Source organism: Cnephaeus nilssonii (genome assembly GCF_951640355.1).
Source record: "Cnephaeus nilssonii genome assembly, chromosome: 1".
NCBI classification, from domain to species: Eukaryota; Metazoa; Chordata; class Mammalia; order Chiroptera; family Vespertilionidae; genus Cnephaeus; species Cnephaeus nilssonii.
The window spans coordinates 23,233,777-23,254,838 of NC_137072.1; the positions used below are offsets into that span (position 1 = coordinate 23,233,777).

Genomic DNA, 21,062 nt, shown 5'->3' on the forward strand with positions numbered 1-21,062 from the left:
AACACAGGTATTTATAGCATAATGCCACTTTTATTAGTGTGTGTGTGTGTGTGTGTGTGTGTGTGTGTGTGTGTATACTGTAAACAAAATATTAGAAGCAGATACATTGAAACATTGATTGCTATCCTTTAGCAGTAATAAATTTGTAAGCAATTTAAATTTTCTTCTTTGTGTTTTGTGTTACTTTACAAATTTCTCTGAATTAATATGCACTATGCTTAAAATCATAAGTGTTTTTATACTTGTATTTTTGTAATAAGTAGCGAAAGCCATTGCATGCAGACCTGTATTTCATCCCTGTACCTGTGGAGAATGAATCCACTGATCTCTGTGGTTCTTTCTGTCTCTAAATTTCTATAAAACAGTTTATGTAAAACAAAAGGTAATGCAGAGATGGGTACACACAGACAACAAGAAAACAAATAAATAAAATCTGTCATAGTCAGAAAGAATGAGTTTCATTGAGAGGAAGTCAAGGTGTTTTTTAGTGGAAATCTCCTGTGGACACAGGAGCCCTTGGCCTAGGTGTGGTCATCCTAGCATCACTGCCTTTTTAACGTAATAATGTAGGTGATGCTGACTAGGTATTAGTACAAATATGTGTACTGCTTACATTGTGCCAGGTACTGCATGCTATAGACACATTTCATTTTGTATTAAAAGAAATGATAATAATTAAATAAAATGCCTAAGGTCTCATGACCAGTAATCACACTTACAATGTTCCTTATGTTTTCTGGATTTTTAATTAAATTTATTTTTTTTAAATATAAGGGTTAATTTCACTATAGACCTTTTTCATTTTTTTGAAGGAACCAAGGAATTTCCCTTGTAACCTCAGAACTCCTTACTCATTTACTAACAATGCCTGAATCCCTTTGATATTTTAAACTATCAGATCACCTGACCTTTTTGGAAAGATAAAGGCTACCTTAATTAATTATACTTGGAAGTTACATTGAAATCATTTACCATTTGGAAGCTTTTAAAAATGGAAAAACACCTTTTTTGTTGTTGATGATGTTATGAGGAAGGGGTGGGGGGAATCTTTATATATAAATAAATTAAGCTTGCCTTATAGATTTTTGAATGCCTTACCAAACCTTCACCAAATCTGATTAAAATGATATAGCAACTGTGGTTCCACTGGGAAAAATTGTTCTCAAGATTGTAACTCGTATTTCCATGTTGCCATGGCTAGATTAAGCCGAGGATCTAGGTTCTATATCCTATGTAACCAAAATGAGTAAAAGAACAGAAAATTGATCTTATGAGAACCAGGTCCTATGTAATGCACCATGAAATGCAGAAGAAATGAAACTGCCTATTACCTAGGATAATGATCATTTTTTCCCTAAATTTACTCAGGAGAAGAAAAAGAGGTAACAGAGATGAACAATTTAAATTCCCTATGAGGAAGACTCCTAATAATACGGCTGTTAAATAAGGGAGTAGAATTTTGAAAAGGACTTAAAATACTTATGTAAATTCTGATTGCACAAATAAGTAACAAACAGATCTTTAGGAATCATCTTATTTTCTCAGGAAAAATAATACCTGCATAACTTGTATTACGCTAATCGTGGGATAGCCTAATCTCTGCTGCAAATAAGTACACTATGTTTTTGTGTTTTTTTAAACTGAGACTACAATGCAACCATATCTCTCTCCTTATACAGAAGTTCATGTAACAGACACTGTTATACTTTATCAACATGGGAACAGATTTCAGAGGAGATTTAACAGTTTTATATTCCCCAAAAGATTTTAAAGTAGGACACATCTATTCCAGTATTTTTGCTGAAATATGGTCCCATCGAACGGCAGGTGTAAGTGGATTAGAAACTCAGAACGTTCATCCCTTTTTTGGCTAATTTCTCAGTGAAGTCAACAAAAATGTGAATGTTGCTCCAGCATCAGCTTGCCTGAGAGAAGCTTTTCTCTGAAGGCAAAGCTTGAGTAATTTTTTTAGATGAATGCCGAGTCCCAAACTTGAGACATAATATGCTCTCAAAATTCATGAGTGTTGCCAATTTGATCAATAACATTTATATTTGGGAAGGATATTTTTTCCCAAAAAAACATAATGGTTAACTTATCCTATATAATAAAAGGCTAATATGCAAATCCATCGAACAGTGGAACAACTGGTCACTATGACCCACACTGACCACCAGGGGGCAGATGCTTAATGCAGGAGCTACCCTCTGGTGGTCAGTGCGCTCCCACGGGGGAAGTGCTGCTCAGCCAGAAACCGGGCTCATGGCTGGTGAGCACAGCGACGGTGGCGGGAGCCTCTCCCACCTCTGCGGCAACCCTAAGGATGTCTAACTGATGGTGGACATCCCCTGAGGGTTCCCATACTGTGAGAGGGTGCAGGCCAGGCTGAGGGACCCTATGAGTGCACAAATTTTGTGCACTGGGCCTCTAGTTATATTATAACAAGGAATGCAAAATTGGATTTGGGGACAAATTAATAATTCATTTAAGTACAATTTTATCATGTCTAGGTTCTCACACAAACTTGAGTACTAAAATATTAAAATTGTAAAATATTTCTTTTGCACTTTGGAGGGTCTTTTTCTCTAAACTATAATATATCAGAACAGGGTGACCTCAGATGGCTTCTGAAGAAGCTTCAAATAAAATTCTTCCTGGGGTGAAAAGAAACCACAAATAAACTAAAACGAGTGTTTCCTTTTACTTGCACAATAATTGACTCAAGTCATGCTTGATTTAATCCCTCTGAAAGAAAGGATGTGAGAACAGTCCTCCACCAACAGGAGTCAACGTTGGCTTTCCCGGACTCAGCTTCTGACTTAAGAGTTCAGTCAGAATGTCTCTCTGTTGCCTACACGTGCTAATACATCCTTGCTTTGTTCTCAGTACAGTTTTGTTTCTGGAAAATCTGCCTTGATTTGACAGTTCCCTTGAATACCACCTCCCACAAGTTCTGAGCTAACATGGAGAAACTGCCACAATTCATGCTCTTTCCCACGCAGAACTGCCATATATGAATGTCATTCTAAACTCTAATTGTTAAATAAACCCTATGATGTTTCCAACTAACCCACTGCTCTGAAAAATCTAATTTCCACTCCATTTACTTTATATTAGTGAGAGATAGCATAATTAAAGAGAATTAGCACACGTTAAGACCAAATAACATAGATGCATGTGATAATTTAAGTCTACCACTATCCTATCTAATAAAAGAGAAACATGCAAATTGACCATACCTCTGCTCACTACCAGCCAATAGGAGTGAGTATGCAAATTAACCCAACCAAGATGGCGAGGCCCATGGTGGCCAGGTGGTGCTGGGGCTGCTTGGGCAGATCAGAGACACAAACCTGCAGGGAGGCCTGTACCCAGCAGCCCCAAGCCCCACCATGGCCGCGCTGGGGCTGCAGGGGTCCGGATTGGAGACACAAACCAGCAGGGAGGCTGACATCCAGCATCCCCAAGCCCTGCCACTGCGGACCTGGGGCTGGTGGGGGAGGCAGGGGCGGATTGGAGACACAAACCCGCAAGCCTGGCACCCAGCAGCCCCAAGGCCCAAGGCAGAGGTGCTGGGGCTGATGGGGGGCAGAATTGGGACACAAACCCGCAGGGAGGCCGGCACCCAGCAGCACCAAGGCCCACAGCCAAGGCGCTGGGGCTGCTGGGGGGCTGGGGGAGCAGCGGAGACACAAACCCGCAAGAAACCTGTGGAAAGGGAGATAAATTATCATAACTTTATCTCCCTTTCCACAAGATGAGAAAACTGACCCTGGTTTATTTAGTGATGTGGCCCACACCTTTCTACAAACACAAGGTATGTTATGACCACTCCCAGGAAGGTCTGGTCAGAATACTGACTCCAGGGAATAATGCTACTGTGGCAAATCATCTAAGAGAGGAAACAAGCTTTTTTTGGGTTTATTCTGAAGGTCAGAGAACATGCCACCCCAACATATGCTGTGTTGTTATATTGATGACCTTGAGCTGCAGATGCTTGAAAAACAGCAAATGAAAGGAGAGGCTTTCACTGAAGTCTCCTGATCTGCCTAAAATTGAACCCCCCAAACGGAGCTTAAAAATCATAGGTCCCCTTGAAGGGAGAAGTGTCATCAGGCAGAGAAGACAGACTCCTGTCACAGGACAGGAGAGTAGAAGTTGACATCACACCCAAACTTTGTTACAAACTATTTCCCCCCACCCCCATTCTTCTTTCCTAAAAATCATTTACTCTCCTCTAAGAGGCCTACATCTCCCGTCCCCTTTCCCTAGGAAGAAGGTATTTAAATCTGCATTCTAAGCCCCCTTGAGGAGTTACTCATTTTTTCCTGGGATCTCCCACATATACACGAGGTACACATGTTAATGAACTTTTGTTTTTCTCTTGGTGATCTGTCTTTCATTACAAGGGCCTCCACTAAGAACTCACAAAGGTAGAGGAAAACTATTTTTCCTCCTCCCTAATTCTATCTCGGGAAATCAAGTCCGCAGCTGAACAATGAGGTTGGCTCAAGTACCAAGCAGTCTTGGCTGATGGGAGGGAAGCTTCTAGGGAGAAATCATTGATATTGGCATCAAAGTGGAACGGAGGGCACACGCATGGTTGCTGGTGGGAGTTTAAAGTGGCTCAACATTTTTGGAGGATGATTTGGCAAATTTGATAGAAATGTTCAAGGTACATCCAAGAGTCTTCTTATAGGAATCACATCTGCTGAGATAAAGCACAAGCGCATAAGCCCTGGTCAGAACCCAGGATGCTACTGCGGGCTCCCCTTCCACGATAGGAAAACCTGGGAACAACCTGCATTTTTAGGACAAGGTGGCATCTATACTAACAAAAGGGTAATATGCTAATTAGACTGAACATCTTCCAGACAACCTTCTGATGTCCTTCTGGAGATCCTTCCTGACAAAGCCATGTTGGCAGGGCCAAGGCAGAGGAGGTTAGAGGCAATCAGGCAGGCAGGGGAGAGCAATTAGGGGGACCAGGCCAGCAGGGGAGAGCAGTTAGGGTGAACAGGCTGTCAGGGGAGAGCAGTTAGGGGGATCAGGCTGGCAGGCAGGTGGGTGGTTAGGAGCCAGAGGTCCTGAGGGTTCCCAGATTGGAGAGAGTGCAGGCTGAGCTGAGGGGACCCCCTTCCCGTGCACAATTTTCATGCACCGGGCCTCTAGTCTATAATAATAAAAGCATAATATGCTAATTAGGTCAGACGTCCTTCTGGACAACCTTCCGGACGACCTTCTGGATGAAGCCGAGGCTGCGAGGGAAACTCAGGTCATGGTTGCTTCCTGGCGGCTGGAGGGAAGCCTGGGTCCCGGATGTCAGAGGGAAGCCAATGCAGGCAGCCAGGGGAAGGAAGGCCTACTCTTGCACGCATTTCGTGCATTGGGCCTCTAGTCCTATCTAATAAAAGGGTAATATGCAAATTGACCATCACTCCAACACACAAGATGGCCGCCCCCATGTGGACACAAGATGGCCACCATAAGATGGCCAGCAGGGGAGGGCAGTTGTGGGCGATCAGGCCAGCAGGGGAGGACAGTTGGGGGGGGGGGACCAGGCCTGCAGGGGAGGGCAGTTGGGAGCGACCAGGCCTGAAGGGAGGGCAGTTAGGGGTGACCAGGCCGACAGGGGAGTGGTTAGGGGGTGATCAGGCTGGCAGGCAGAAGCAGTTAGGGGCAATCAGGCAGGCAGGCAAGTGGTTGGGAGCCAGCAGTCCTGGGTTGTGAGAGGGATGTCCGACTGCCCGTTTAGGCCTGATCCCACCAGGATCGGGCCTACATGGGCAGTCAGGCATCCCTCAAGGAGTCCCATATTGTAGACGGTGCAGGCTGGGCTGAGGGACAACCCCCCCCATGCACTAATTCCATGCAACAGGCCTCTAGTCCTATATAATAAAAGGGTAATATGCAAATTGACTCTAATGGTGGAATGACCAGAATGACTGCTCGACCAGTCACTATGAGGCACACTGACCACCTCTTGGTCCCTTTCCCTGGCCAGCAGGCTCCCATCACCTGATGGTGAACAGGGAACCAAGGGTGGGTGGTGGGGGACGCAGTCTCCACAAGACCAAGGCCCCTGCCCTGCTGGTCGCCCCACACACAAAGGGTGACCCGCGGTGGGGATGGGGCCAGCGAGCAGGCAGGAATGACCAACCTCTCAGTCTGCACCCCACCCCCCCCAGCCGGCAGGCTCTGATCGCCCAATGGCTACTGGGGAACCAGGGGTGGGTGGTGGCAGGGGGCAGGGCTGGCTGCAGGCAGCCAGGGAAGATGGCCCTGATTGCAGGCCAGGCCTAGGGACCGTACCTGTGCACGAATTTGTGTGCCAGGCCTCTAGTCATAAAATAAAAGAACTTTATATAAAAGGAAAAGAAATGACCTAATCTTGAGGTGTATTTTATTATCATCTCTTGCTTTATATAATCACATCTAGGACACACACGAACAAGCAGACACTTTCAGTATGAACATACCCAAGCATCCCTGAGGACTGTTCTTGAAATAGAGGAGGTTTAAAAAACAGAAGCTTTCAGATGATGGCTAGTTACAGGATCAGACTACTACAAATAGCACTTACATTTTGAACTTCTAATATTATGAACAGCTGCCCAAAATAGCACATACGTTTTTATTCTACAAAATGCAAAGTTGACTAGATAGGCAAAACAAATTTAGAAGAGAAAATATGTATCTCCTCTAATAGATATAATTCCATCAAAATTTTTATTTACCTAAATTTATATTTTTCTTTCACCTTCCTTTAGACTCTCAAGCATTTTTATATAAACATGTTAAACATAAAATGACACAGAGCCCCTCTTTTGCTGGTAAATGTACACCTATCATATACCTTTTAGTCAAATAATGTCTTTCTTTAATGTTTTTCTGATTATTAATAAAAGAAATATATCTGCACAACCAAGCTAACCATACCAAAGAATTCAAAATACACATGCTTGCCTTGGTTACTTAATTTTACTTTACCTAAATTATATGTATATAGAGAGAACCTCAATAAAAGTTATAAACCAAACAATATAATTAACAAGTAGCACTTATCTAAGTGATTCTATTGTTCAAAGAGTTAACATTTGCCCAAATCAATTTCCTTTACATTTACCCCCACTGCAGGTTCAGACTTTGCAATTACCCTTCTTCTACATACTGGGAATTTGTTGGATCCTGTGGACAACGACAAATGCATCAGACAGCCCCACTTTCACTGGGTGATTGGTTGAACTTATCTGCGTGACCAAAACAGGAATCTGAAAAAGCAGAAGCAGATTGCTACGTGTTAGAATTTAATTTCATCTTGCTTAATGGATAAAATCAGGTGGTGGAGATGAACTAAAGAGAGAACAACTGGAACCCAAGTCTGAATAAGACAAACATTCTTAATATTTACACTTTAAAAAATAAGGACACACTGAGAATATACTAAACAAAATACAGCATTATACATGAGACAGACTATTGAAGTCTATTTTTTTCTAGACTTAGAAGAGTCTAGATAACAATGATTACTAACTTTATTATCATTTTTATAGAAATAAAAATAGGAATGAAACCATATTCAATGAATAAAAGGACTAGAAACAAAAAGAGAAAAATAAATGCTCCCAAAAAATCTTTAAGAAGAATAAATAGGTTGTGGGCAATCTGTGAGTAATTCATTAAAGAGAATATTAGATCAGACGTTGTTATATAAACCTTAACAAATGGTACAGCAATAAGAAGGGAAAAATAAACTAGAGAGAAAAGATAATAAGAGCTGTTCTGCTCATTTTTGCCCATGGCATCATAATATTTAAAAGGGACATTTTGTTGAAATTGACCAATTAAGAGAAAATTTTAATGTTTCTGAAATTATTTTGAAACACGTAAATGGAAGAGGACATTTTACCTTTATGTACTAAATCAGACCTTTCTCAAACAATGTTATATACCAATTTTATATCAGTATGTCCAGCGTTAAAAATTATTCTGATATTGGGACAACAAAAACAAAACAAAACACAATTTCTGTTTCTAAGAGTGCATTTACTAAATTAAACTCTGATACACTTATTTAGTTATTTACCAAGCTATATTCAGTATCAATATATGAATCCCTTTTCTTAATGGGCATTATACTTAGTTGACTCAGTTTTATACTCCATGTGGAGAAGTACTACTATAAATGTAATTTACATTTAAGACAGATTACAGTTAAAGACGAAAAGACAAAAGGATGGATAAAGCACAGAAAAAAATCCAAATTCAGGTTATACTTTGTATATCCTAATAGGACAAAGTCATAATTTTTAAGCAGCATTATTAACAGATGCCTGAATAGAATAAGTATTAAAACTTTGCTACTGGCATTTGCCACTTGCCTTCATCCCGCAACATCTAGGAATGCAGTTTTCCTCTGCTAGGTGTGAAGAATTTTCCCAGATAATTCTGTGATAATTAGTGTATTTCTTTCCTTCTTTTTTATTGCAAATCATTTTCTTTTTATTATTTATTTTTATTGAATTCATTGGGGTGACATTGGTTAATAAAATTATATAGCTTCAGGTATAAAATTCTATAATACATCATCAGTATATTGTATTATGTGTTCATCACCCCAAGTCAAGTCTTTTTCCCCTCCAAACCCAAAGCAGACCTTGAGTTTTTATTGCTAGCAACTGACAAGTCTTACTGTTATTATGAATTTTATATTTTTCACCAGAGTCTGTTTTCCAGCTCACATGGCTTGGTTGCTGCACACCTCCTAGTATAGTATCTCTTTCCCTTCTGTTCAGATTTTCTATTCCACCTTTTCTATCACTTTTTCTTATCTTTCCTACCATCCTTCATGTCATTTATTTTCTTCACCAATTTCCTGCCTTGCACTGCCTTCCTTTATACTTAGTCTTGAAGTCAAACACTCTCCTCTGGTGTTTTTTAAAAAAAAAAATGTATTGATTTTTTACAGAGAGGAAGGGAGAGGGATAGAGAGTTAGAAACATTGATGAGAGAGAAACATCGATGAGCTGCCTCCTGCATACCTCCCCACTGGGGATGTGCCCACAACCAAGGTACATGCCCCTGACCAGAATCAAACCTGGGACCCTTCAGTCCGCAGGCCAATGCTCTACCTACTGAGCCAAACCAGTTAGGGCTCCTCTGGTGCTTTTTATCTGTGGTGGATCAATTGCAGTCATGGCCTCCAAGCAATGTCCTCCTGTATCCACACTTTTTACTTTTTCACTTGGCCATCCTCTTCCACTTTAACTCGTGGCTCAGTAATATAGCAAAAGAAGATAACAACAAACATGAAGGAAAAAGGAGCCTCAAAAAGTGCTTGCACATTTCCACCTCCTTTCAGGGTGCCCTGCCGCTGCCATGAGAATGTACCCTGCTGGTCTGCTGCAGATATGAGAGAGATGTGGAGAGTTACTCTCCTTCCAACAGAGATCATCCTGGACCCGCTAGCCCTTACCCACTCCACCTGGCTCATGCGTGAGCCCCATTGAGATCAGAAGAGTACCACCCAGATGAGTGGAACCACTGAGTTGATCCATAGGCATCTTGTGAGAAATAAGAAATGCAGTTGTTTTAAACCGCTACATTTTGGGGTGATTTGTTATGCAGCCTTGACTGAATTGCCTTTTGGTGTTTTTAGGAATTAAAAGCTATCACTGGAGCAGGAGTAAACAAAGGTGTCAAAGGAGATGGGACTTGGTGGTGGCAGGTCACAGGGAGCATGTAGTCCCTGAAAGCTATGGCAATGACTTTACAGTTTATTCCAAGTCATGTGGGGAAGATTTTAGAGGGTTTTGAACAGAGGAAAGATGAGCCTTACATGTGAAAAAGATCCTACAGGCTGTTGTGTGATCAAGACTACAGGGCCAAGGGGTAAGAGAGAAAGGAGTTAAGACAGCATCTCGTGTGTCCAGGTTAGAGATGGGTTGCTGGGACTACACTAGAGTGGCAAGTGCAGGAGGTGAAAATAGAACAGGAAGATGAATTCTGGATGAACTATGGAGGAATTGCTATGAAGACATGCCGCACATTTAGTAAGGAGAGTGAGACAAAGCGTCAGGTCAACCACGCCACCAAGACTTTGGGTCTGACTAGCAGGAAAAATGAAGTCATGCTTCTCACCAGGGCTGCCACGTGTGCCCTCGGTCTGTTCCCGCTGCAGGCCGTGAGTGGCGTGCCCTGGCTGTGCAGAGGAGGACCGGGCAGCTCTGAGGAGCACTGCCATGTTCTGGGATGAAAGGTTGGAAAAGCAGAAGAAGGGTTGGAAAACAATGATAGCTTTATGGCAAGATCAGTGGCTTCAAATGCTTCTCTTTAAGATTTTATAGAGTTCGTGAGTAAGAGCCTAGGCTTTCTAAAACGGCGGTATTTTATCCTGATTAAATATTAAAATGAATAAGAAGCTTCTGATTCCCCACATCTTCCTAGAAGCTACCTAGATCTTTTACAAAATAATTACATATCAGTTTTGTAAAAAACACTTTCGTCAATTTAATTAAATGACTAATGTTGTAAAAGATTAATGAGTAAGAGATAAACAACTCCAGGCTTTCTCATAGATTTCTTTCAGAAACATGTATGCCTGTCTCCACCTGATATTGGCATTATTGTTTCCACTCTGCCTTCTTGGACTGTATTCTTTTTACTTCCAAACATCAAAGGCGTGGGGTTGTTCTGAGAAAGGATCACTCATTCACTCACTGCAGCCGAGGAACAGAACTGTGTCAGCGCTTGGAGCCAGTCAGACCATTCGCAGGTTTCCACGTCAATGATTAGAGACCGTTAAGATGAACCAGGAGTACTGTGAAACTGCATTTAAAATGTGTTGCTTTTTTTATTAATATCAGCAAAGCAACTACAGGTATATGAGTAAATAAATGATCAGATATTGAACAAAATTAGCACTAGAACATGTTTGTCCTATTGTCACAATCACCTATTCTATGGAGAACTCTGCATTTACAAGGATTTAAAATCCACAGCAGAGAAGCCATGGCCAAGGATGATGTCCAAGTTCAAAAATTCTAAAAACTTTGCTTCTGAGAAGCTATTTGTTATCCTTTCTGCAAATTCATATTTATCTGGAAAATGTCTCTTAAGTTAGTTCCTAGGGATGTTAGGAAACATATGAAATTATACACTCTTAACTATGTCAGCTTTTTAAAAAAAAATATATAGCTTCATTATTTTCAAGTACTTGTAGTAGTTGCCTTTTATGACTAAAGCAAAACTAAATTTTTACTTGGCCTCTGTATGATTTGTACTGAATCGTAAATTTTGGAGGATGTTTTACAGTTACATTCCTCCACAAGATTGAGATAGAAAAGAACCCTTAGTGCCAGTTAAAATATGGCTGCATTTTGGCTTATACTACCATTTATAAATTCTTTTTAAGTATTTTAATTTTTATCCAATTTAATAAGAGATAGCTATGTTTATTATTTAAATAAGCATAGGTTTTCCCATAAGTGGCATAGGGAAGCACATTAAGACACAGGCAGGAAAGAGTTGCAGTCGCTAGACAGCATTAAGGCAGGGAGGCTATTAGGAGTGAGCCGTGGCGGGGCAGGGCACACTGGCCCTGGGAGGGAAGTTCAAAGTCAGGAGCTGCTCCCTTTTCTGCACTGTGGCATCACTCACCGGGACACAAGGGCCCAACACAATACCTCAAATGTGAACTTTTACATCTAAAAGTCTCTAAACAGGGAGGCAACAGCATGCTGCTTGGATTAGAGGTAATGGGATTTTATTTTCCTGTCTGTTCTGTCCTGCAAACCTCGCCAAAACATTCATTTGTTCCCATTATGGACCCAGCTAGCTATCTGGTCAGCGGCACAGCATCTCAGCAAGGGCTTGATTGTATAGCATGTGTGCCAAAGTATGAATCATGTGCCTATTGGAACGTAACCAGAAAAGAATTACTCTAAGCTCATTTTTGTTCACTCTTTTTCTTCACTCACTAATCAGCAATATGGTGTCTCACTCTCTATATATACGTGTTTTAAACCAAAGCTTACTATTTTACCCATGCTCACCTGCATCCAACCCTTAACTTTCTACCTCATCTTCCTTAAATATTTGCTCTGGTTTCACCGTTACTAAGTAGGGTATCCAATTTTACAGAGCCACATTCTGTTTTATTATTATCACAAACAACACATAAGGTGCAGATTGTTCGTTCTTATTTGTCTAAAAACTACATTTGACTAGAAAGGCTTTCAGTTAAATTTGACAATATGCAAATCTATTTGCTTTACTGTACGTCGCCAATATTTCACACAATTGTTTTAATTCCCCTTTAGTTTACAGTTACCTCTCATTGGCCAGGTATCGAGTAATGCACTTGATGGCATGAAAGCAAAAGGGAGCCCTATGCTGAAGATACATTCTTAGCATCCCTCCTGCCCCATCTCCGCAACCATGCCCTGCAGAAAATCTGGAAGTGGAGAAATAACAGCATAAAGCTGATAAGTAAGGACACTCTCTATATTAAGAGAGGAGTTTCAAACTTAATCTCTACAGAAACTAGTGATAGTCTGGAGTAAGAAAGAAGTTGGTGAGGGAGAAATTGGGAATAACAAGTGATCAAGGCTTCTGATTTCTCAGGAGAAAATGCAAATCTACATTTTTATTTGAAACCTTCAAATATTTAAATGTTGGCAACATATCCATTGCACACACCACACACACACACACACACACACACACACACACACACACACACACACACTCACCAGTGTGACCTCTGACTTAAAGGTTGCCTACCATGGAACTGGCAAACTTGAGTTGGAGCTTCATATACAGATGACAATGAGGCAGGTGCCCACACCTTAGGAAGCCTCGGCAACTGGCTCAAAAGAGTCAGAACTATGGTGGGAACTTTATCTGGAATGATCGCTAGAAAAGGGAGCTTGTCTAAACATGGCTTGGGGATAAAACACGAAGGGGATTAGGAATCTCTGCACCCTGGGTTTGGGGAGATAGGAATGTTGAGGTCTCTACCTCAGGAATGAAGCAGCTCTTTGGTCATGAAAGATCCTAACAGGAAGCACATGGCCTGATCTGAGTGAGAGCACCCCTAAAGCAGACTCTCAGGCACACCGCAGTGTGAAACAGTGAGGCTGGGAGGAGAAATTGCACCCAGAAGGATCCAATGCACTGCTCAAGGACAATATAACTGCTGGTGGCAGGGCCAGCCTTACAACAAATATTCTATTTCTAGAATTATTTTTTTCTAGGTTATTGATTCTTCTACCTAATTACTCTGTCTAGTAATTTATTTTTACCCACAGGATTTGTCATTGAAATATTATAAAGATAAAAAGGCTAAATTTGTTATTTTCTTTCTTTTTTTTTTGTCATTTTCTTATAAGATGGAAAGTAAAAAGAAATGAAAACATCTGGAACTTTATTAGTATGTATGAAATAACTAAAATAAAAATATATCTGAATGAATTAGATGCTACATAAAGCCATGTAGATAAAATTTTATACTTTATATTTAAAATACAGGGAAGTGCTATATTATAAAATCATCTGTGTCTACATTTTCCTTAAAATTCCTTCTTGAGAGTTAATAATCAGCATTTTATGCCATCTGGTTTTTTTCAATCTGGTATCATACATTCATTAAATAAATTTTAAAATAAATGTTATTTAAATAAAATATACATGTAAATATAAATATTTCTACTCACATAACTATAAAGTTTCTTGGATGCATATCTATTATATTATCACATGCAAACATTCTCAGACATGCAGTAATAAATATAAAAGTTAAATTACTTACTAATGGCGATTGTTTCACTGTTCAGATCTTTTTGGCTTTCTCTTACTCTCTTGAATTACATTTCTCCATAAATTCTACAAGCTAGCAAGTGTTCATCTTTTAATACTTTCAAGGATGTTTACCATGAGTGAAGGGTTATTACAGTTTAAAAAAGAGAAATAGTCTTAAAACAGCATTAAAGATGCCATTTAAACCTACAACCTTTGGCACTGTTCATTTATTAACTATGCAGTCTTCCATAGAAACAGTAAATGTTACACTAAGGAACATTAGGTTTAAATACTTAAATGGTATGATACATTAAAAAGTGATTTTACCTAATAAACAATAAAGTTCCACTAAACCAACCTCTAAAATTTGTTGCTGAAGGAGACAATAAGCTATTCAACCAAGAAAACCCATAGAATTAGGCTCTCAGTTGGGGACTGTATTATCTGATTTCCCACTTCACCAGGTAGAAAGATTACATAACACTTTTTTTTTTAATTGAATTGTCCAAAACTGATGACCACTATGAGGTGGTAAAAAAAAATTACCAAATTTGCAAAAGACACAAAAAGAATTACATCCTTCCCTAGTTTGTATCTAAAATAACAATGAATTTAAAAATATAATAGGATAGATAGCATCAAGGACTGTAATAAAGTCTGATTTCAAATCTCTAATGTTTTTGTAAACAATTTATGAATATGCAGTGTCCTTATTAAATTATGAATGGAAGAAAATTTTCAAGTCTACATTTATTGTAATCAAACAATCATCACTACTCAATAACAATTTAAAGTAACATAAAGAATCTGGGTCCCAGAGACATACATAGTTATTAACAAAATAGGACATGGGAATTCAGTTTTCCAAATTCCATTTATTTAAGAAAGAATGCATGTTTTTATTTTTTTAATCTATGTACAACTACTTTTCCTTTACAAATTTAATAAAATAAGATAAATGCTGTTGAAGGCAAACCATTCTCACCCCGTGCTCTCGGTGGCTGAGTTACAGTATATTAATCACTAACCAGGAAAGACTGTCAATGACATCAATGAAGCAGTCCAGTCATTTCTGTACAAGGAAGTTTGCAGGGAGGCAGTGTGTACGAGGGAGGCAGTGTGTACGTTACACTGGTTAGGCCTATAAGCTCTGGAGTCATATTCCCTCAAATGAATCTTTGTTTCATAATTTTGGGAAAGTTACTTAACCTCTCTGGGTATTTCAGGTTCCTGTTCTGTAAATTATAAAAGTAACTACCCTTGGTTTCTGTGAGAATTATATGAGAGAAATTTTAAGCACTAAATAACTGCCTGGTATCTTTGAAGAGCTCAATAAGTGCTAGACTTATCAAATTTGGAGGTTGTTATTAAAAGTGAACAGGACTTCTGGTTATGGCAGACAAACTTGTATAAGATGATTTCTATTATTGAGATCCAGCAGGAAAGATGAATAAGGCGTGGAAAACATATGTTGAAGGTATCAGGTAGCTAGCGGAGAGCTAGGACTTGAAAAGCCATGATTCCAGAGAAAGGAAATCACAAAGTAAACCCAACACCACCTTCCCAACAAGACATCCGGCAATGCATAAGCCAGGTTCAAAGACTGAGAAGCTGACGGGAACTGCAGGCAGTCTCATGGAGTTGAAGAAAATACATGCGTTCAGGGCCACTGAGGCCAGAAGTCCATAGTAAGCACCCAGGCCTTACGTGAAAATTCCTGCAGGACTAGACTGGAAGGGTAAAGGCTAATCAGAACTATACAACCTTTACAAGCACTGGTGTTCGATTTAGAATGAGCTTAGCACTGCATAGCATTACTCTTTCCATCCAAACAAAAAATAGTAGACCCTCTCTGGGAGAAGAAAACAGCATCTACAACCTCACAGTATCTCTTTAGGATTTTGTAAGCAATGCATTTGATAAAAAATTACCTAGGAAGCCATGAGCCATGAATAAAAGGCTACAGAGGGGGAAAAAGCAGATGACTGGAAACAGACCCATAAGAAATCTAGATATTAGAGTTACCTGCAACAAACTTTAAAAGAACTGTTATTAATAGATCTAAGAAAATAGATAAAATGGTTAATTTCATGAGATAATTAAATTTATGCAAAAGAAACATATGGGTATCCTTAAATTGAAAAGTGCATTAAAGTGAAGAACTGATCATTTGAGAGGACATTTTTAAAATGAGGACACATTTTTTTGGCTTTGGGTTCATCCTAAGTAAACTATGTTTTTGAAGTTAACGAAAATTAACAGCTGTGTAACAACAAAGGTCTATAACTTAAAAGAGAATCTCAAATCTTTGGTTGAATAGTACAGAGCTATAACCTCCGGAGAGAATTATGTAAAGTGTGGTTAGAACACTGCTAATTTGGTGAAGGAACACTGAGTGCTATAAGCAAATCGGCAATCACTCATTTTAGATAGCAGTAGGACTTTCCTCTCAGTCCCATTAAAAGCAAGATTGTTATGAGAATCTTGCAAATGTATTTTCTAATTTATTGATCATTATCTACTTTGCACTCTAAAACTTACTTGTTAGAGAAATGACACTATATAAGACATGACAGAATTGGAGGTCATTAGAGTGGTTACTATGAGTACATCCAGAGTTATTAAGAGAAAGATAATTAGCTACTGGAATAAATCACTTGAAGGTAATAAAATAAAATTTGTTTCGATAAATTTATTTAATGCATCATTAATTAATAAATTTTTAAGACATAATAATTTTACTCTACAGTTTAACCAAGTTCTTAATATTGGTAGTTTCTGCATAAATCAAATTATTTTATTCTTACATAAAATATAATAAAATAAAACAAAGCTGGCATTACCAGCTAGAAGCAACTTATTGAAGAAAAAATTGTACTTACTTTCTATCTATAATTTTGGTTCTGTAACTTTAACTTGGATAGGAACACAAAATGATACTCCTTATATTTATATATTCTCATGATTTTGTTAGCTCTGTAACTTAAATAGAAATACTTCTCCTGATTTTGTGGAATTAAAATTGCATAATATATTGGAATCATAAAAGAATTATTAAACACTAAGTAGTAACAAATATTTATTTAAAAAATGAGAGATACATTTGTGAATTATTACACATAATCACCTTGGGGGGAAATGTTGAGGTCACTTGGAGTCACTGAAATTAAGGTTTTTAGCCTTGGATTTGCTCTCAATTAACTCTGCAACTTCAAGCATGTCATTCAACCTTTCTGACTCAGTCTGTTTAGCTATAAAATATAGTTAATTGTGCATGATCTAATTCCATAACTAAGTCAGGCACATTTATTAAACACCTTTTATGTGCCAGCACCTTTGTGAGGACTAAGAATATTAGGAATATAGGATATTGTTGAAGAATTGGAAAAGATAATGTATGTGAAAGCATTCTGTCAAGGACAGTACATCCTATAAGCAACTAGTTTATGCTATCATGATTATAAATATTGTTTTCTAGAAGTGGCAGAAACACCTGGATCTCATCCCAAATGCACAGGTACATTCATTGTGGCAAGCTTTACAAAGAGAAATTGCCTCTACAAAATAAAATTCATGACAATTATCAGGAAATAAAAGGTAGAATAAGAAGTAAGAAACTGCTTTCTAACCAGGAGAGAAAGGAGAGCAAGACAAATGAAATGTAATGACTCCTTTAGAACTCTGAGTTCAGAAGGACAGACGTTCAACAAGACAGTGTTATAATTGCCTACCAGTCTAATATTCCCCATTCCAAACAGAAAAACCATAATAATTTTTTCTTTGATTAAAATAAAGAAAAAAACATTTAAAAATACTAAACCTGCTGTAAAGAGAGAAAAGGAAAAATAAACCATTATTCTTCAATGCAAGACACCCATTGAGAACAGTGTAAATGGAGATGGCAGTTTTGATATAAAGACTAGAGAGAGAGACCACAATAGGAACACAGACCTCTGTTTTGCCAAAGGCTACAGTTATTGAGGTTTAAGATTCTAGACTTACTGACCCTGCATCTTTCCAGAAACTTTACCACTCTTGGCTAAAACTGTTGAAAACTCACATTCCATAACATCTCTCTGCAGTCCCAGCAGTATTCTAGATTGTAACAAAAACTTGAATAAGTCCCTTTGAGTTATATTTTCTCAGCTTCCAGGGAGTGGTATAAGAATATGGTGGGCTATGATATGAAAACATAGCTCTGGATAAAGAAGCACTGAACAGAACAGATCCTATACTATAATCTATTGATATTATTGCCCCAAGCAAATGATTAATTCCACATGCAAGAATTCTTCAAAGGAGTAGAAACATCTAGCCTGGCTATGAAATTTCCAAAAGTTGGCTTATTTAATTGAAATATAACTACCCTTCACTTTATGGAAAAGATAAATTTCAGAAGACTGATCAATTTCAGAATCCTTTTTAAATTGTCAAATTCCTCTTAATAGCCAGGGATTCCTTTCCTAAGGGAAAGTAACTGTTCAACTAAAATAAGATATTGAGCCTGTACATTATAAATACCCATCAGTCCATGTGTTGATAGTGCCCATTGTCAATCCACATTGTCAGAAAGTCTCTCCTGCCTAATGACTGCCTACAACACCACATCTGTTGTTCCTGGAACGTTACTCTTATAGACTGTCTTCTTTCCCCAAATTTTAGGTTGTCTAATAGACCTTAATTACATTGTCAATAGAGTTTTAAATCAAACATACTATTATTCTAACTTAGAAATTCCTTAAATTTAAGCTACAATTTAGTAAGTTTCCATTGTTTACTTTGTCAATTTGGTAAAATGAAACAAGTCATACGTTTAAATTCCCTGTTCTTCCTGTCACTTAGACCTCTAATTAATCTTTCCTATCTGCTTGCAATAACCATGGGCGAAATGCCGTCCTGGGACGCTTTCAGTATTGGGTCATTGAGTCATACAAGTTTTCACGTTTACTATTACTTTTGGAGGTAGAATCAAACAATGTCACAGAAACTGACAAGGCAAAAATCAACACATATATATAAACAATTGCATTCTAAATTGAAAATATTTGTTCTTAGAGTTATTTTATTATAATATTACTAGAATATAATTATTCAATAATTTTATAAAATTCATGGATTATAATGCCAATGATTTAAGAATATTAAAAAACACACACAAAGAATTAACAATCAGTACTATCCAGTAGATTAAAAACTTTTTTTTATCAAGGTAAAGAAACCAAGAGATGAGAAAATTATTTGAGTTTCATTACTATAAAGTGTCTCTTTCTTGACATTTGAAGGAAAGAATAGATAGTGGTCAAAGTCAAGGGTGAAATAAATTTTCAATACATCACTTACTTCTTTGTATCCAAAGATGATGCGTCCATCTATGAGTAGGGTTGCCTGGAATGTGAAGCTTCCCAGATTGTAATTATCCTGGAGATGTACATGGTCCCACTGGACAACAAGTGCTGTGCCTGAAAACCCCATCAGAACAGAAGAAACACAATGAGAAAAACGTATCAATCAATTTTGGGTGGAGCCTTCACAAAAATCATGGATCTAGCCTTCAAATCTAGTAGTTGTGCTACTTAAATTTGATATGGTTAATGGAATTCTGTAATTGAAATACCATTTGGCCTATGGTGAGCTTTCAGAACATGCTAAAATCAATGACATAGATACATTTGGTCCTGGAGATGATGATTAAATCCAGTTTGATGATATTAGAGATGACAATGAAGATACTGATGATATCTAAATCAAATTAAAAATTTCTGAGTATTATTCTACAGTTTGGATTTTGGCCATCTCCTGTTAAGAAGACTAAAACTTCAGCATGAATGCAATTTGCTAAGGCATACTGATGTATTTTCATTATTTAAAAGTATTCATTCATTATATCTCTTTAAGTAAAATGTTAACACTTCATTATTTTGCTATAATGGAACTTAAGGGTTAAAGACCACAATATCTGCTGTTAAAACAATAATGAGAGAATGGATAAAAGAAATGTTTTCCAGTTTAAAAAATAGCATTTGGAATATTGTTAAAGAATTGGGTATTCTCTAAATATTTGGTAAAATCTAACCTCATACTGAGGTTAATATTGAGCCCAGTATGAGGGGATTTTGCCTTAGGAAGTTCATTAATGTTAATGGGTATTTCCTGCATAAATTTTCATGAGCCACTTTCAAAATGCAGCCCAAGTGATTTGAATGAATTTCGAATAAATTGACAAATGCTGAGAGAGAAAGGAACACACATTCAGGAAAGCTAGAATTGCTTATAAAAGACCTGAAAATGGCTTGTCCAGACTTAGAATTATACACTTCCATGCTGAAGAAATTCCTTTAACATGAATGGAAATATTCTTCTTTGATTCATAATGCCTGCAGTTCTGTCTTTGTTGTATTGCTTTGAGAAGGCTGCAAGGTAGCTTAAAGGTCCCCAGGCTAAGATTTCTGAAGCCTCCATGAAGTACACTGGGAAAAAATCTGTAGTGCTATATATCATGTTCTAATGAGTCAATCTACCAGTGTTTACGATAAAACTATTAACATGAAATATAAATTGAAACACAGTTTAATAGGCACCAATGAGAATTCATATCTTTGTTTTAACTTACATTGTTTTTTCCGTATTTTTTTTTTAAAGAAAACAAATGAGCAGCTAATATTTTTCCTTAGCTCTAAGTATTGGATTTTCTGTTTGGTTAAAAAATCATTTTGTCAAAAAATGTTACACAGAAAATGAAACTCACAGAACTAAAAGAGCAAAACCAGTCTTCCAGGTCTGTAAATATCTGATTAGAAAAGAAAAAAATTAAGATTGTATGACAGAGAGCTTCTGGGCTGGTGAGGATGTGGAGGTGATGGGAGAGTCATGCCCAGAGCGGGCATGGACGCTCCACACCCCTTCCCACATACCTTATCCTAAGCATTTCTTCCCTCTGACTCTTCCCTAGCTAATTGCTGTATCGGATGATCCATGCAGAACAGAATACTGTCTTTACTGTGCTTTTGAGTCTAACTTAACCTGAGAGCTTTTGACCAAGATGGCAACATAGGAGGCTCCTGAATTTCCTTCCTCCAATGGACACACTGTTGTGGATGAAAAGGGGCCACATGCTGACCTGACCAGCTCAGGGTCTGTGTGGCAGCCTGGCAAACTCAGAGACCTAAAGTAACCACAAAGGACGGTCTGAAATGAAAAATGTTTAAACTAAAAGTAGTTTATGGTGGATAGTCATGTCCTAGGCCAGTATCTTCCCCGACAAA

General features: G+C 38.2%; 1 protein-coding gene across 1 annotated transcript in view; it reads right to left on the minus strand.

Moving 5' to 3' along the window:
* The window catches only part of PLXDC2 (plexin domain containing 2), a 438,689-nt gene that overhangs the window by 124,564 nt on the left and 293,063 nt on the right, over positions 1–21,062 (minus strand). Inside the window, exons 6-7 of the mRNA XM_079773569.1 lie at positions 19,141–19,259; positions 7,172–7,271 (exon numbers count right to left, since the gene is read on the minus strand). Of these exons, the coding sequence (XP_079629695.1) occupies positions 7,172–7,271; positions 19,141–19,259 (219 nt within the window). The remainder of the gene's footprint in view (positions 1–7,171; positions 7,272–19,140; positions 19,260–21,062) is intronic.